This window comes from Aphis gossypii, chromosome X, assembly GCF_020184175.1.
Source record: "Aphis gossypii isolate Hap1 chromosome X, ASM2018417v2, whole genome shotgun sequence".
Lineage (NCBI taxonomy): Eukaryota > Metazoa > Arthropoda > Insecta > Hemiptera > Aphididae > Aphis > Aphis gossypii.
In genome coordinates, this window is record NC_065533.1 from 11507328 (window position 1) to 11527283 (window position 19956).

Sequence of the window (19956 nt, forward strand, 5' to 3'; positions counted from 1 at the left end):
TTAATATTTTACTCATCGGCGCAGTAAAATTATAATTTATAATATTTATAGTATATTTATATTATACAAGCGCCCTATTTATTTTTATCAGTTATAAAGCCCTGGGAAGTCTGCTATGACTCAGCAGTACACGCATCTATGAGACTATGCCTATACTCTCATTACACGCATTGAGATACGTTACTTTACAATATTTTTATCGTCCTGCAAATTACAAGGTTATACCAGTCGTACTACAGATCGCAACAATTAAATAACATAGAATATTATTATATATTTTTATGATTGTAATATTATCGTGTTAACAATTTATATATATATATATATATTATTACTACTTAATTTATACAGTTATATTATAGATTTAAAGTGTTATGAGTATATTATCTTTAAGGTTATGAATATACAGTGTATAATAATAGGTTTGCAGCTACTAGGAGACGCCGTCCGGCATTCAATAAAACTATATAAGTACAAGCATGATGATTTAAGATGTTTGTCTTTTGTAATCGAGTCTTAGGTACCTAATATCTTTGATAATTATGATAATTATTAATTTATTATAATATGGCATTCACTCGACGTTCATTGCAGTGTGGTTAATGTTTGGTCGGCTCGTTTCACGCGCATACGTTTAATTTATAGCCAATATATGTATATATACAACACTATAATACTTATATCTTATATTATAAAATAATGATAATTGTCGGGCAAATCGCAACTGGTTGAACTGGTACGATAATATTAAACAGTTATCCACATCTATCCTACGGGTACCTGTTATATACTTAATAACTATTATGCACACGTCTCCGCCGGAACGGACCACTCGAGGATATTGTCCGACGTTCGCGAGCGAAACAGAGTGATATCGCACTAATGCACGGGCGTGGTGCGATATAATAATATAAAGTTTCATACTTACGGGCCGTCGTCGTCGTCGTCGACGCCGGTCGCGGTCAAATCGTTTTCGAGCACGCTGCACGGAGAGTTCGGCGGGCGCAACGAGACCACGCGGCGGCCGCCGACGCGCGTAATGTTTTTCACCGTCCTACGCGGATATCTCTCGGTTTTTTTTTTCTTTTTGCCTACGCTATTTTTATATCGAACCACAAAATACCACCGCCACCGCCATCGCAGTCACCGATCGCCCCCGGTATTCGTCGTTGTAAATAAATCCCTGCTGGACCCTAGAACCTGACCTCCACACACATATATTCCCACCCTCCTCGACCTCCCACTCAATGACACGCGTCCGGACCCGACTTTATACGACCGCAGAATGTGGTAAACGTAACAATAAAATAATATTATATTATTGCTATGTCATGAACGGATACGTGGAAAAAAATGCCGTTTGATATTAACGTATATAATAAATTGTAACACGCGCGCGACTTACTGTGCAACGACATTAGTATTGTCATTGCGAAGCTGTGGTGGCGTAGATACGATTTTTGTGACGATTGGATCACTTGAATCTTTGAGGATGACAAGCATTTTTTCCACCGTTACGAGTGCTTTTATTCCGACAAATTTTAAACCAAAATAATTTTCAACAGGTTGCGGGCATAACACAACTCGGTGCATCCGAAATGCATGTCAAAAATATAAATATAAATTGGAACGCCCAAATTGTATGCAATATCTCTTAGATCATTTAAATTCCACCTGTAAATATTACCAGAAAATAAATGTAAATTCCACTATTTTTTTTTTTTTTTGTTATCTGAAATAAAATTAATTTTATCTATATAATAGCGGTAATTTTAGAACATTATAATTTCTATAATCGAAATAAGACTACATTTTATTAAACATTTTAGTTCTTAGTATTTTTATCGTTAGAATTCTTTAAGATTTTTAATTTTTTGAATTGCAACATACGTTTTTTATTTCATACTCTGAAATAGAATATTTTTCATACTATTTTGATAAATAAAAATAAAAATTCAGTTCAGTATTTTATTAATTATTATACAAGTACTTATTTGAAGTTTAAGTGAACGGAGTAATAGACCAACGTTTTCCGGCGTACCTCTACACTCTGCTCAATTAAACTTGCCGATACCAAATTAAAGTAAATAAATATAACAGTACATAAGAATTTAGAGATGACAGTGTAAACGATATTTATTATAACCAAAATAATAAAATAGAACAAAATTCTATAATACCTATTTTAAAACTAAAACATTTATACATTTAAAATTAAATTAAAAAATGTAGCATTTTTAATCATATCAGTAAAACAATTAAGTTTCTTCTGTCAGTCCTATAAGTCTACTAAAATAGGAATAGAAATATGAAATAGTAGAATTACACAATGTTTAAATAAAATGCTATATAAATTATACTAAATTTAAGTTATCGTGGTAAGTAAAATTATATATGGCATGAAATTCGGGTAAACCTTACTAGTAACTTGTAAGAGGTTTTATGTAATTTGAATGGAGTAATACAACTTAGTGTAGGACTGCAAGAAGTTTCTTTTGTAAAATATTATGTATAAATAATAGTAAGTATACACTTGCATGGCCTGTAAACAAATAATATTTTTAAATATATATTATTATATACTCAACGAACGTTTCATAATATTTAGATTTATTTTAATAATACAGACATTTGATATTGTCGGAAGTTTAAAGTTTTTTATGCATTACAATATTTTGAAGCTGGGGTGTCGATATTTTTCTATATATTAGGTACTCCAAATAATAATTTTTTATCGATTTATATATTTGAACATAACAATATTAAATTAAATATAATTTTAAACTCAAAACAATGGGCATACATAACGATAATAACGATTTACAAATAAACAGACCGTTGCAAATAATCAATACTAAGTCAGGATTTAAATTGTTGTTGAGAAATATAAGTTAATAATAAATTTATTAATGATTAGGTTTTAGTTTTGTATACTTTTATATTTTAAAAGTAACTTCATTCACTAATTTGGCAGGTATGACTTTGTGATGATATATGATCTTTCAAAATCACTCGTATTAAGTAATTTATATGCATAATTATAAGATTTCTATGTATGTAATATAATACAATAATATTTATACACGTACGTATTATTTATATTGGTGTTTGAGCTTTAAGATTTTGAGTGGAGCGATGAATGTTTTAATTGATTTTACGATGATGTATGTTCTTTTCAAATTTTTTTTCTGTCTGTCATCACTTTTGAGACAGTTAAAATGCTTTTATTTTCAATAGTAGGTAGGTGTAGTTTTAGTAGTGAATTGGAACAAGTTGGTACTCTAAGGAGTCAAAAATAGATAATTCTTAAAAGTAAATTTTATAATCGGGCAGAACAAAAAAATTAAATAAATTAAGAAAAGTGGTAATATTTTTACGCAATTTAATTTTCAATAAAATCGATATTCATTTTTTGCGAAACTCAGAAAACCATAGATAATAAAATTTGCGTCAAATATTTATTTTATCATTTACTATTTAAAATAAAACTTTGATTATTTTATAGTATAAACTATTTATAGACATAAGAAATTATCAATTTTTTTGATAAAAAATTATTCGTTATATAATAATGAATGAAAATGTAACCCAAAAGTCCGTATAAATTGTTAATTTCTCAATTAAAAAATAACAAAAATCTATAGTTACAATATTTTTTTTTTATAAATATTAAAATTTGAATTTTAACAAAATTCATAAAAATCGCGAAAACGTTAAATTATTTTGTAGTTAGAATTTCATAAAAAATGTTATTTCTTATACCTACCTAAGGTTTGAAAATTTAATAAGTACAAGGTTCTTTGTAAGTTTTTCAACCGGTATATGAAATAAAAGTTCTACAGGAAATCTAAATTCATTTTTATGAGCATTTCAAATTTAAATGTTTACGTCATTCAATATTGATTCATAAAAGAATTTATTTTTGGGTGTATGGTAAAACATGCGTCCTTATGTAAGAACTTAAATCGTTGAAGTATATACAGCGATGTGAGTCCAAATTGGGCTTTGGATTAAAATTAATTATTTTGTATTATCCTTATACTAATAGAAAATCGAAATTAATTGTTGCAAGTCTACCGAATTTATAACTAAATTTAATTTGATTGACGGAAAGCTATAAGAAAATTGACATTATGCGTTATGGTTAGATTAGGTTAGATTGTTATTTTTCACATCTTATGTAGCTTTAAATTATAAGTGGGGCTGGGAAATTTTAATGAGTAAAGGAGTATCAATTTACAATATTAATTTCCAGGAATATACTTTTTAGAATGGTTAGCAACAGTATATTATATTATGCGTAGAACTTGTTAACAAAGTTTTCAAGTATTAATTACCGAAAACGTCAATATTTGATTTTGCGTATTTATTATTAATCGGTTATGGTCGTCGGTTATCATCAAGTCAATATAAACCGAAGTATAAACGTTTTAGTTATATTACATAAATGTTGTTGTATTTAGTTGCAAAAAACCCGTTACTTAAATGCATTTGAAATTGGAACTGCAATCACCAGGTTAAAAATAAAGATACTGAACCAAACTTTAAGTTTTTTATTATATTTATTAGGAATGATACTCAAAAAAGATATTTAATAACGGAATCCTAATACTTATCTAATATTCTAACGATGTTGATTTTATTTGAATATACAAAGATCAAAGGTTTAAGTTGTGTATTTTCAATACACTATATCTTATTTTATACGTCATCTAATTTCATATAGACTATGTCTTTTTATCTGAAATGTTTGAAACTAAACTGGAACTTTTTTTTGTACTTTAAAAAGATTAAAAAGGGTATGGTACCTACAATAGTTAAGAAGGGTATGTTATAAGGACAAAGGTAGGTTGTCCACTTTTTAATTATTTTTAAATTCAACCCAAACATGTAGTATAATTTTATTATTACATAACACCCATGTAATTAGAGCAAAAGTATTATACTGAAGTCGAATCAAATGAAATGAACAATATGATATTTAACCGTTCTAGTTGTTTTTTTTTATACTAACACAATGCATTGCAGTTTTTAATGCTCTTATGTATAGCATACTTATAAAGTTATAAGTAATACGAACATATTTCAGCTAGTTAAAAGCGATCACGCTATTTAACGGCTATGAGTTGAATAGCTTATTTAGTGATTAAATTTTGTATGAAATTTAAAATAATTTGAATTCCAGAAAAATGTTTGAATAACCAAATCAATTTAAGCACGTTAAACGATGCAAGCAAAGAATATTTTCGATATTTATTTTAAAATTGTTCCCTATTATCTATTTAATTGACAAAAAATACGTCCGTATTTTATGCTTGTTGATTATTTTTTGACATGCTAAAGATTGACTATTTTTATATTGTTTTTGAGGATGGACACTGTTTCTAACGCAGTAGGTAGCTTCCGGTTGTACCAGAAATCGTTTTATTATATTAATATTCAGTTATACGAAAAGAATTATATCGTTGGTTACATCGTAATACAAATTGTATTGAAAATATCACGATACCGACAAATGAACAAAATAATATGCTGAATAGTTATTCAAAATATTTTATTTTCTAGTCCTATATATAGTATAATGAACGTTGTTTTATTAATTTCCTATCTACGCATACTTGTAACAAATAAAGTAATTTAAAATCTCAGACAAATTTTGTTTTGTCTATTGAAAGCATCGAAAAAAGACGTATACGTATTACTATTATTGGTTTTTAAACTATGATATTTATTTTTAGATCTACACCTACACTCGAGGAATAGACAAAAAAAAACAAGTGAATTGAACTATTCAATAGTGAGTTTTTAAATAGGCTATAGTCAATTTACACCAAAATTGACCCAAAATATATATATAACATGTGTAATTCACACCATTTTTTTGAAATGCGTATGTAATTTGCCTCAAAATAAGGATATGTAATTTTCACCAACCTCAGGTATCAAGAAATATAAATTGTAACATAACCTGACGGAGTTTACATATACCCATTACAAGTAAGAAAAAAAATGGCGGAGTTTACATCATACCTTTTATTACCTTTTTTCTCAACCAATATTCTGTTGGAGTTTACAATCGCCCCGTATATCTTTAATTTGCTTCAAATTACAAACTCACGTTAATTAACATCATTAAAATGATAGTTAAAAATAAATATTGTTCATAAATCATAATTAATTATTTATATTTTATAACATAGATCTGATTGGTCTTTATCCTATACGGCTATAAAATTATTTGTTGAATGCAAATATTTTTATAAGTTGTCAAATAAATATAAAAATATTTTACTATCAAGTCTCTTAACAAAAATCATGAAGAAAAATATCTAAAATATTACAATTTGTAAAACTATAAAATGTATAAATAACTCAAATTACATTAGTACCAGTAGAACTTAAAATTTACTTATATAACTCGGTTCAGAATCAGTTCGATAGTAAACAAAATATGGTACAAGCTCAGTAAAATTTGGGTACTTGTGTGTTATCGCGACTACCACATATTATGGGCTAAGCGACGCCGTGTCCCACTCTAATCTTGCATTTTGCAAGTGAATTCTATTTCTAATTCTATTAAGGATAATTAAGGCCTAGGGGCTATCGTCAACATTCAAAATGAAAACATCCCTCCATTTGTTATGCAACACCACCTAAGGTAGGTCACAGGGTTAACAAAAAACGATGCCCATAATTTTGCTAACCACATTATCAATAAATACATGGCCATTAGCTTTGGATAGTTTTGTATTGTTATACACGTATTAAACAGACGTGCATTGCACACCATGCATTCGTCATCAAGGTAATCGCGTTCAAATTCGAAGTAATCGCGACGCGACGGTAGTCGTGATAACGTACAAGTACCAAATTTTGAATAAAACATTCGGTTCAACACCATGTTTTTGAGTTCAACCCAACTCTAATATATATCTGTAGAGTGACCGTATATAGAAATTTAAAAAATGTACGTTTAAACTTAGGTCATTCTTTGTCATAATTGCTCAATGCTTATACTATTCTATCAATAACATCACCCAATAGATAGATCATCTCTTTTAATAAAAATTATTATTTTTTTTTATCTGATTACTCTATTTTAGATTCTGAACTGAGTAAGGAAGGTATTGATTTATGATATGTACATCATAAATTGTCAAAATAATGCTTCAATTTAAAATTACGGGGGTACTTTCAGATAGCAAATTGAATATCCAAGGTGAAAAGTAAAGAGAAGTTTCAAGCCGTTTTCAAAAAACATATCCAAGATGAGCACTAACTAGATGTCCGTTACATTAATGCACCTCTTGAGGATCAATAATGAGCATTTTCCTTCGTAACCAGTAATAATGTAATTCATTATTATTATTATTTTGTTAGACTTCATTGAAGTATTGTAGAAATTAATTTAAATAAAATAGGTAGTAAAACTAAACTATAAGCTGACGTAGCAATCTATATTTTTTATAACTCATTGAAAAATGGATACATAATATTTGATACACATCGTTTTGAAAATGTTTTAATAATATTTGATTAAAAATATATTGTGACAATATTTAACAAAAAATCTCCTGTATTTTGAAAAATTAACATTTTCAAATTGCTACGTGGTCTGGAATGCTGAGCTTGTGCAGCATATTTAAGAATAAAAATATGTGTGTGGCAACCAACTTATGTAAACACATAGATAAAAACGCTTAGTTTAAAAAATAAAATATGAAGTTGAAGTAACATAGGTAATAATTTGATTTTACATCTTAGTATAACATTTATTTTGTTTGAATTTTTATAGACAAAAACTTTAATCTACTTACAATATCAGTTGTTCTGCAACCGTAGATTTCATAGTCGTACTTAAATACAAATTATTTAAAGAGCATTTCTATTGAAAAATCATTTATTTACGAAAGCAATTTTACATTTTCAATGCGTTATGTTTTCAATTTCATTTTTAAACTTTCATTCATACGTAGACTTTAGACATTATTAAACAAAACAGTAATAATAATTGAAAATATAAATGTAGGTATGTAATATAGGAAAATACTAAATGTATATTTAAATAATCACTGATCACTTATAATACGTATGTACGGAGACGACTACGACACGACGTACGATGTATAAATAAATCGCAATGTTTTCATTAATAGATTATAGAACTCTGAAGTGATAGTCATATGGTCTCTATCTTTGAAATAATATTCTTAAAATAACTGTGCGGCAATTACTACGTAAAGGTATATGATCATTTATTTCTATAATTAATCACTCATTAAAAAAACTCTCAATATTAGTATATTATGTTAATCGATAAAGAATAAACACGATTAATTTTTAATATAATAATTTAAGTTTCATTATTTTTTTAAATTAGTTAATTTAATAACATTGAATAAATGTATAAATCCTTTCCGGACTTCCGATATCAACCATAAAGTTATAAAGTCACGTCTGATATTGAATATTTAAATTTATTTTGATACTCGTACTAAATTCGATGCACCCGGGTCTAAAATTATTAAACAATTATATTTTAATAGGATCGCGATAATATCATACTACGACAGTATGACACTACATACTTAAGACAGTTCCTTTTTTCGATTTTGGTTGTCATGAAAACAAATTTTAAAATAAATTTGTGTTTGCATGGCAATGTAATTATTTTGTTCGTTGAATACTGTGAAAATAAAACAATCAGGTATTAACGTTTCAATATTAAAATACTAATTGAACCATTGAGTACTTTAATTTTCAGAAAAATGCCATACAGACCGATAAATAAATGTTTACCAGTGACGGTGGATATACGTTTGCAGCATAGATACTCAGATATTGGAACGGATCTTTCGCGTTGTACACATTTTAATAAAATAGAAGTGCTGCGATTACTGCAGTTGCATTACATGCTAACAAAAGAAAATACAGTACCTATGGATAAGTTTCAATTCATACAATTTATGGACATTTTTCTAGGACTAAGAAACGTAGATGCCATAGATAAAATATTTTTACTTAGTTGCGAAACAAACAAAGAACTAACTGGGCCTGAGTTTGTCAAGGTATTATCAATGGTGTTAAAAGGAACACTACCCGACTTGATAAACTTTTGCTTTGAAGTTTACACGGAGATGGTCAGATCACCTAAATACATTAAAAAAGAGGACGTGTTACTGATGGCCAAAAGAAATAGCATGAAGATGTGTAAGTTAATGAATATGGAGGAGTACGATCAAAGTTTCGTGGATTTCGTTATGGCTGAGTTGGACAAGGATCGTGATAGTAGAATATCACTGGAAGACTATCGAAACGCTGTGCACGAAAATGTCGCCTGGTTACAGTTTTTGGGGCAAATTCTTCCATCGTCTTCCAGAAAAGAAGCATTTATGAAATTATTTACAAATCGACCATATATTAATAATATACAGACTACAGCGGCAGCGATGACTCGAAAAAACAGGGAGAGTACTGCAAGAATGAAATCAACAGCTAGCCAAATCGATATCGCTAGTAGTACATCATTTTCCAGCGATTCAACTGGTTTGATGATTAACCGTGGCACTCCTCAAGGTACAATGAGCAGAAGAAATCTAGCAGTATCGGATGGAAACTATTTAACATTATTTTAACAAATTACTGATTTTTGGTAAATATTATATCACACCAAAAACACTTGGTTATAACTCCGTGTAAAAAAAGCTAAGCTAAAAAAAATTATGTATATAGTAATGATTAAATCTTTAAGAAACGTGATATAATATGGGAATTAAAAAAAAATGGCATTTTATAATATTATTAAAAACACCTGTGACGACAAATAAGATCAACTGTATAAAGTTAAATACTTAGTCAAAATATTGTTTAACTACTTTAGGTACAGGACGTATAAGTATACTTAAATAAGTAACCACTATAGTATTTTTTGTAATTAATAATTTATAAGCAATATGTTGACTAAGTATATAACTTTATACAATTTATCTTATTTTTCGTCGTAGGTGTTTTTAATATTATAGAATGACATTTTACTTAGTTTCCATATTACATCACGTTTTTTTAAAGATTTAATTAATTACTATATCTATATATTTTTTTTAGCTTAGCTTTTTTTACATGGAGTTATTATCAAGTGTTTTTGCCGTTTTTTTTTTTGTGTGATATCAGCTATTTATTTTATAAAATAAGCCACGATTTTACTTGACTGTATATAACAATAATAATATAAATCCAGCAAGCATCGTTGGCTAAATATTATATATATTATTTTTTATTTATTTATATTTTTTCCCCCATCGCAATCACCACCGTCGTGATGAAAGTAGTGGGGATGGATAAGCGGCGGATTGGAAGACATATAATATATTTCTTCCCTTGCACAAAATCGGTCTTAAAAGTAGGTACTTTTGGTTATAACTTATAAACCATCTGACCAATTTATTTGCAAGTTTCTCTGTTCCCATCTGAAAAACAATATTTCTGATCGATTGATACCTTCATACGACTTTATATGTTCAGCCGTTTGCCCTGTAGAGATGGTCAATGGATTAACAATAATTATCACGGTATTTCAATGGTACAACTCGGTTTCCACGTTAGTGGCTACTAGCTATTTTTTTACTTAGCTTCGAGTCATTACCGTCGCGCTGGTTAAATAACAAATATACATTTTTTTCTACTATAGACCATTCTTTACTCTGGAAGTCTGGAAATGTATAAAGTCTATTTACAATTTTGATTAGATTAAAGTTAGTTAACGTAATCTACTTCGATCTAATGTTATCAAATTTTTATCTTAAATATATAAAAATAATGTCATATAAATAAAATAATCATCTATAAGAATATAATATTTTTTTTACCACATTTTTTTTTTTTTATTTTTGAAGAAGAAGAATTCAATTTTGATTACTGAATACAAATGATAAGTCTCATAAATTACTTATTATAAAGAATTGTTCCGTAATAAAAAGAAAGATTATGTTTATCGTTTTATATTGATATATAAATGTGTGTATGTACGTGAAAAAATCTGAAACTGATAATATTCATATTAATTTATATTTTTTCCTATGATAAATTAATAAACAAATACAATACTTACTGGAATGAGGTCAAAGTGTACGTTTCGTTCAGATTATCGTCACACAACACACACGCTTGTCGTGACTAAAATAATGATTTATGGTCCTTCTAATGCTAATAATTGAACCGATCCAAGTCGAATTCCGTTATTTCAATTATTGTTAATCTCATATTATTATTCAATGTTCAAATGTCAATATAACTATATTATATATCATACACGTATTTTTATATTTACATACAGTATTTGTATGATTGCAAACCTTTTCTTAAACTAAAATAGTTATGATTGAGTCTTTTGCCAAAAAGTCAAATTAACAATTTTATTTTCTTACGCATTTGTTTATTAGTCGTGTCATATCTGTCTATATTAGTGCAAAGTTCATAGAATAGGTCTGTGACAATTGACTATAATATGATATTTATATACCTGTAATATGCAAATAGCTAATTAAATACGTTGTAAAATATAAACTAATGAAATAAACAATTCTATAATATTACCAATGAATATAATATTATACACTATGTATGTTTTTATTGAACTACATCGCACGAAATATTTTGTAATAATATTATATAAGCACAATATCCGCACCCGTATTAATAAATAATATATTAATATCAAATATGATATTATTATGCTCTACGTGCATTAATACGTTATAGGTATACGTAGTTAGATAAAAACGCTCGCCCTGACCGATAATAGTAATCACTCGAATACACGATAGATGTTACGAAAGATATAGAATAGTAATACGTTTGGGACCAATCGTTAAGTTAGGTTATATCGTATAATGATGACGCCTATTGTGTTTATCGGTTTGCGTGTTGCACTGCAATTCGACGATGCACTATGCATTTGTATAATACCAGCACGAATTTATTTATGTTAACTTCTGAACTACGTGGAAACCAATTTAAACAAAAAATATAATAACTATACTATCTGATCTCGTGCACTTCATTGTCCGTTAAAAATGCCAATTGAAACTAATAATATGATTCAAACTTTGTTTAATTTTTTATTTAATATTTGGTTTAACGATGTTTAAAGCTGAAACATTTTCACTGACCATTTAAAATCCCAAAAAACATGGGCAATCACCACTTTAAAATGCAAATTTTGTAAAATGTTTTCTTATTGCACACTAAATTTTTGGTACGAATGAACCATGGTAATTTCAAGCCTCCATCTATCATTATTCAGGTTCTACGTTAGCCAGTCAGTGAGTTAGTCAGGTTATATTATAGCCATTCCGCTTGGCTTTGCCCGTGAGATTCTCTTACAATTATGCAAGTACCCGGTAGGAAACCCACCTTTGGTGGATTGCGGGCCCCGCAAGATACGTAAGTTTATAATTTCTAATCCTTAAGTTTCAAAGTTATAATAATTTTTTTTTGTACTACGGTGGATTAGATACAATAATGTGCCATCTCATGTTTTTTTTATATACCTAGTTGGTATAACAACCTGACTTATGTATTCACACGTTCACCACTTAATTATTATTAAAAACCAATAACAACCATTTATAAACAAAAATGTCCATCGTAAATCTCAAAATTCCTGTTTTTTGGGCCTACCGGGGGTGGAGGTAAGAGGTAGCTATTGCGATAGAAACCTTCTCCGCGATATACTCTTTCGTTAAAAAAAAAATTTAATTAAGAATATCTGATAAGTAGTTACCCCGAACAAAGATTTTCATTTCACATCTATATAGTTAGATAGATATAGATTATAGCTTATCGATAACGTGATGCATAATATATGATAATATATTATGCACTTTGTAGCGTGTGTTTGTGCAGACATACGGCTGAGCGTTTGAGTGGTTTCTCGGTTTTAGTGTACATCCCGCGACATCTAGTTAGACGGACCTAACCTACCCGTTGGAAAACTATGGAAACAACCACCACCGATCGACTTGTATTCAGGAAAATTCGAAGAGTTTTGTCGCCAGAGACCAGAGAGCGTCGTTGACGACGACTTTTGCTCAACGTAACTAAACGGCCGGCGCCATCAGCCGGTCGGGTAGAACACTATATTATTATGTAACGGTGTCGGCGGGAAGCCGCTAGATCCCGTGATGACGACGGTATTTCATAATATATAAAATGGACGGTTGTATAATAAGAGTTTCGTCGATGCGTTCCAAACACATTTCTAACGCACTTCGTTGTTAAGTAATAACGCGGGTACGACTTTTTTTCGACCTTATTTTCAATCGTGAGTTTTTATGGTGTCATAAACACTAATGTATATAATATACATAATATTATTTTATGAATATTGAATTTTGTTTCTCGGAAAAAATGACACCATACCACATTATTTGGACAACTATGCTGTTTGGTCATTGTATAGGTATTATGGCACCTACGAACATGTGTGTCGTTTCTAAGGACTACTATGTATGTGTTCACGTTATGGACACGATTTTTATTCGTGTGAGTAATAAAATTGTAGTTAATGTGTGGTGTGTGTGTGTGCGCTCACGAAAAATTAGTACGCAGAGGACATGAGTAACAGCATAACAGCAGTAAATCAAAATATCTATTCTAATATTTAAATTAATTCAAGAACGCGAAATGTCTATATTTTTATAACAACTGATAAAAATGTAGCCATCAATTCATAGGATATGATACTTTTCAGTGGTTGGAGATTTTTCTTTTAGCAGCATTATTTTAATGTTAATAAGAAATTATTGATGAATTTCATTCGTTATTAATAAATAATTAATAATTGAAATGTATTGTCTTTTGCATGCAAAACAAGCTCCAACCTACACAACAAAATCATCAAAATAAGTTTACAATCGGATTTCAGGAAATGTCTTTATTTTGGTCAGGAAGGTTGCTTTGATCAAAAATAATTAGTACCTATACAAATTTATGAATAATATAATGTTTATAATATTTTGAATTAATATTATGATACAGAATTACTTTCATTTACCGACCAAGCCGTAACTTTCGTCATACATATAATTTTCGTATTCCTTTATATTTTGAAATTTGTTACCAAAGGAATTGTTCCCTTCTCTTGTCAGGATTATGTGGATGGCTAATGGATAATGATCCGTCTTTTTCTCTGTAGTTATTTTTATATCATATTATATATTTGCGTTCCTAAACTCAGTGTGTTATTGAAATTATTGTATTTTCATTTTTATTCGTGACTCGGTCTAATATATTATGTATTATTATTTATAAAGCCTCTATAATTAGGCTACTGCTTGTATTAATTTAGTATATACCAAGAACATATAGGAAAAAATCTAAATAAATAAAATCATTACTTACATGAGTTAGGTTAGGTTAACTAGAATCAGTGGAAATAGTATAAAATGTACACGATAGGATCTATCCCGCTAATACAAGTAGTTTTAAAACGATCTATTTATTCCCGTCATTCAACTTATTTTAATTTGGTTGCTCCTTCATTTTATTAATTAATTAAACATATATTTATATTTGACTGAATTATTTAATATAATGAAATATTTTTTCTTTGTTATGTATGATAATACAAATTTTTAATATATATAATATAATACATGTAGTAAATAAAATAGTATAAAAATCTCTATTTACGAAAGTGTCCTCCTGATTCATAATCAACTTGAGTTATCAACTTGAAATTTTAAAGATAGATTAATATTATAATTTCACCATGCACTAAGAAAGGACTTTTCAACATTTCGAATTTAAGGGGTTGAAATCGGTAAAAATAAATTTTTACGTGAAAAATTGTGAAAAATATCATGTGTTTATATAATTAACTACCTAATTATAAATGTACTGCTGACATAATCTTATAACCCTTAAGAGAAATACCAAGTGGAATGGCTATAATATAGCCTAACTAACTCAATGACTGATAAACGTAGAGCCTGAACAATAATAGATCGAGGACGGTACATTCGTACCACAAATTTAAGAAAGAAAGCAATAAGAAACCATTTTACAAAATTCGCATTTTAAAGTGGTGCTTGCACAAGTTTTTGAGTTTCAAAATGGTCAATGAAAATGATTATGTTTTGAACACCACTAAACCAAATTTTAAATAACAAATCAGAAAACGTTTGAATCATATAATAGACTTGGCATTTTTAACGGAAAACAATATACTATAGGGTCAGCTAGTATATTTATAATTTTAAAAAAAATAATAATAAATCAGCTATTGATCATCTAAATATTAAAAAAAAAAAATGTAATAATCAATATAATATTATTGGTTTAAACAATACGAGTAATGAATATAAAATGAAAATTATTTTAAGAATTTAGAATAATTGTTTATTTATTTCCAAGCTATAACAGAATAACAAAATCGATTTTGTCTAAGTTTATATTTTTCCATATTTGTATTTTTTTATTTTCCTGGTGATTATTAAAAATACTAGGAAGACATTTTTAAAATACTTTCTAAATCTATTTTCTCACCAGAAGTCATCTTTAAAGCTAAAAATTCAATCACCATCTGGCTATAAAAGTATAAAATATTATTTCACATAATATGATTATTTTAAATATATGAAATGCAAACAAGTAATTTTTTTTATACATCTTTATTAAAATAGTTTTTTACATTTTAGGCATGAAAAACAATAATTCAAAATAGAGTTATTTAAACTTAGAAATTATGTTAAATATTTTTTGAACTCTGTTAAATCTATGTATTTTCGTTAAATAATGAAATGTCTGGTTGAATTGATATAATCCTCTTGCAATATTTTCTATTTCTTTAAGACACATTATTTTATTATAATGGTTTTTGAAAGTGGTCCATAAAGTTTTATGCTATCCATATGTATATTGTACATAAATGTACAATTATACCAGAAAATAACTATAACTATAATTACTTTTATCGATCAGTCTCAGCAATAAAAAATACTTCTTAGCTGTTAAGTATTTAAACTCTTAGTATAATATAATGTCATTAAAACCATTTTAATTTATCGATTTGATTGAATCTTAGAGTTTTATGTATAGTATATTATTATTTATTAGGTAGGTAGTTATAAAATCATATTAAATTGAATACAATTTACAGTAAAATGTATTACATTATAGTATTATACAATAATATCTTTTGGAGTTCACACAGGCAATCAATTTTATAACTAAAATGTACTTTTTACACGAATATCGAAACTTCCTCACTAAAACCTTTAGTAAAATGGCAACTTATTTCATATCAACGCAGTTTCCTAGTTATTATATTTATAACCGTGCAACGTTATAAAATAATAAGAATATAGAAGTTAAATTTTTAATGTTGAGTTTAGTATAACACTTTATAATATATTGTTGTAATAAAATAATGTACTTTCATAATAATTATTCATCATAATATAATTACAATTTCGTTTCTTTATCAATTCATTAATATTTTCACGTTGTACTGTTTGTTATATAAAATCATTAGCATCAGTATTTTTAGATATGAATGGTTATAAATTAATTTGAAATGATATATTACAATTTCCTTTACAAATATATTTGATCTTCTTAGTTTTATACAAATAATTTATCATTTGTGGGACCTTACATTTTAACCATTTTATAATTATTAAGGTTTAAAAAAGAATGTACGTATATTTATTTTTGAGTAATTAGCCGTTTGAATTTCATTTTAATAATACAGTTATAATGTAATTTCTCTTGCTGAAAAATACTTAATTTTACAAAAATAAATATTTGTTTACACTTTAATCGAGTTTAATTACTAAACATAATATATATATTGTTATAAAATAAACAGACAATATTTCAGTTTAACAAATTACTCTTTTCAATAAAATGGACATATTTATAAATTATCTTAAATATAATACAGTTATCATATAAAAAAATGCGTAAACGTTTATATTTGTGTTACATGAATGTAATGCGCTTAAACAGTATTTAAGTAAAGCATTTAAATCATGTTCTTATGTTTTAAAAGCAGCTTTCTATTCATTATCATTTTATACCTCAAAGTAAAATCTAACCGTAAATTATAACATGCATATAAGCATAAAAATATACAGAAATTAATTAATAGGTACATAATATAGGTAATATATGACGCATCATAAATTTTATGAAATACAAATATATCGTGAATCACTTCGATGGTTGCATAAAATTGACAGACTGTTTTGTAATTATAGATTTCTTAAGTGGAAACGCGCTTTTAAACATTGTTTTATTACTTAAGTGAATAATAATAAGTTTTATTTTTATAAATTACCGTGAAACAAAATCTCTACAAACACATCACGTATTATCCCCCTACTGTTAATACTTATTGTATTTCAATGTAATAAATTAATAATTGATAGCACTGATAATTTATTATTACATAGTTCATAAATTTCTATAGTAACCATTTATTTACGATGTACGTGTACCACAAAACGTGTATGGTTGTTATAAAAATGTAAGAATTGTAAATTCACCGGTAACTGTTATCTGTTCTACTATACATTATAGGTATCAAGTGTACCTTATCATTGAGTATAGGTTGCTGAAACCGATGTGTGTAAAAATAAAACACGAACTTAATAAATATATTCATTGTCTACGACAAAAACGAATCTGAGCAGAAACAGTAGACATTTTGGGTAACTATAGTTACAACAGAAAATTATTGCATTACGTTTATTAAAAAAAAAAAAATTAATTTCGACGCCCTCTCAATTATCTACATTCTACAAACTTGATCCCACTTTCTACCATAAACATCCTTTGAATTCGAAACAGTGTTTCTATAGGTGAGAGTGTCTTCGTAAAAATAAAACTGATCATTGTAAAACAAATACAAGTAATACATTCGTCGATTAGTTTAGAAACTAAAATATATATCATAATAATATAATATAATATGTATTACACGGCATTGTGTATAGGCAAAACAGGTACAAGACTGTGTTGAAAACCAACATTTTGCATCACACTTTTCAATATTCGTAAATAATTTAACATAATATTACATTATGTAATAATATGCATTATGTATTTTAACTCACAGACAAAGTAATAATTGGTTAATTGCCCATCATGTTTATTTAAGTAATGAAACAAAATAAACGGTGAGTTTATTGAGCAACTCGTCTCTTGTAAAACTATCCAAATAATAATAATTGTTATTAATCATTATTGATAACCTTTATATAATTTGGATAATATGGACATAAGATTTTTCTGATTTATAGAAAAAAAAAAAAAAAAAAATTGAATTACACGATGACGTTATTATTAAAAGTAAATTTTATGGACAAAAGGCTGTTTGTTTTATAAAGTAATAAACAATTTCGTGAAATAGATTATTTATAAGTAAGTAATAAGTATTATACACTACTTTGTTAAATTTATACAAAGTTAACATTTTAAAAATATTTGCTGCAAGTACATAAAAGTTTCATTATGACCCTTGAAAAATCATAGTTATCCCGAAGAGTATTATTTTATAACTTTAAATTCAAAAGTAGAAGCATGTGTTTAACAATAATGCAATTTTTTTTAAATTTATATTTAAACAATTTTTTCAATTCTACTTCAAAACTTTTGTGTAGTGTTTAAAGTTTAGAAATCACAACTTGGCACTTTGTTACAAAGGTTATTTCTTTTGGTTTTTTTTTTTTTTTTTGAAAAACTAACTAAACATGATTGTGATACATCGCAGGATATAATATTTTATTATATTTGTGGGATGTCGTAATAATATTCTGCTTTATCAAATTTCCGTCATAAATGTACCAGCGATGTGATTTTTACAAAGATCATATTGCATCATATCTTTATAATATTACTATATATTTAGAGACCATTAAAAGATTACACATCATATAACATGATCTCATAAATGTCTAACATCTTCTCAATAACTTCACTGAATAAGAAACCGGTAACACACTCTTTGTGTTAAATTATGAAATGACGACTGCGATATACGTAGGTACATTTGTATAATAAAATAATAATAATTCATATATTTATAAATACTTTATGAATAATAAACATATTCATATTTACTTACGTCTTTAATTTCAATATATTGACTGAATTAAAGACAAATTTAGGATTTAGCTTGACGTGCTTCAGAGTCAAAAAATTATTTTCATGCAACTGTGTATCAAATAGAATACTTTATAGCATTCATAGTATTTTATCAGATGAAAAATATAATTAAATTACGTATTAGACTTTTTAAATTATACTTATACTAATATATGTATACCTACATACATATTAATATATCATAAACGCCTTTTAAATAACTTATTTTTATTATTTTTTTAAATTCTTTATGATATTATAATATAATATGTTTTTATCCATAATTCTCTCATACAATTTTTATTTTTTTTAGTATAGAATTAATTCTATAACTAAATATTAATTTCTATTTTCATCAATAGTATTGCATCATGAATAAATTAACTTATAAATAAATTTAATGAAAATTATTAAATTGTTTACAATTTGTATATAGGCACATTATACCTTTACTATAACACTCTATGTATACAAAGCAATATTATATAATATTATAAACATATTAACATAATTGCGTGCTTTTTAATGAATAAATAAAATAAATAAATATATATATATACAAAACAGAATATTTGATACATTTTAAGTGAACAATTATTTTACATTATATAAGTTTTCAACTTTTTCAACTTTTAAACCATTTAACGCTTCTAATAATTGCCTAATTTATAATAAATTATAGTTATTAAAATTTGATGCATAAATTAATTAATATTTTTGATTACTTACGAGTTAAGTTACTATGGAAACATAATATAATATTGTTAGCTCAATTTATTATCATTATTATAATATTGTTCAATACAT

General features: G+C 27.0%; 1 protein-coding gene across 1 annotated transcript; it reads left to right on the forward strand.

The window, feature by feature from the left end:
* The first annotated feature begins 8646 nt into the window (after positions 1–8646).
* On the forward strand, positions 8647–10260 carry LOC114130294 (calaxin-like). The gene is made up of 2 exons (XM_027995241.2): positions 8647–8707; positions 8765–10260. The coding sequence occupies exon 2, from the start codon at positions 8769–8771 to the stop codon at positions 9633–9635; it is 867 nt and encodes a 288-aa protein (XP_027851042.1). The 5' UTR covers positions 8647–8707; positions 8765–8768; the 3' UTR covers positions 9636–10260.
* The last annotated feature ends 9696 nt before the right edge of the window (positions 10261–19956 follow it).

Bases quoted from the DNA above. Each gene is read 5' to 3' on its own strand.
- LOC114130294 (XM_027995241.2), top strand. From the start codon at position 8,769: ATGCCATACAGACCGATAAATAAATGTTTACCAGTGACGGTGGATATA.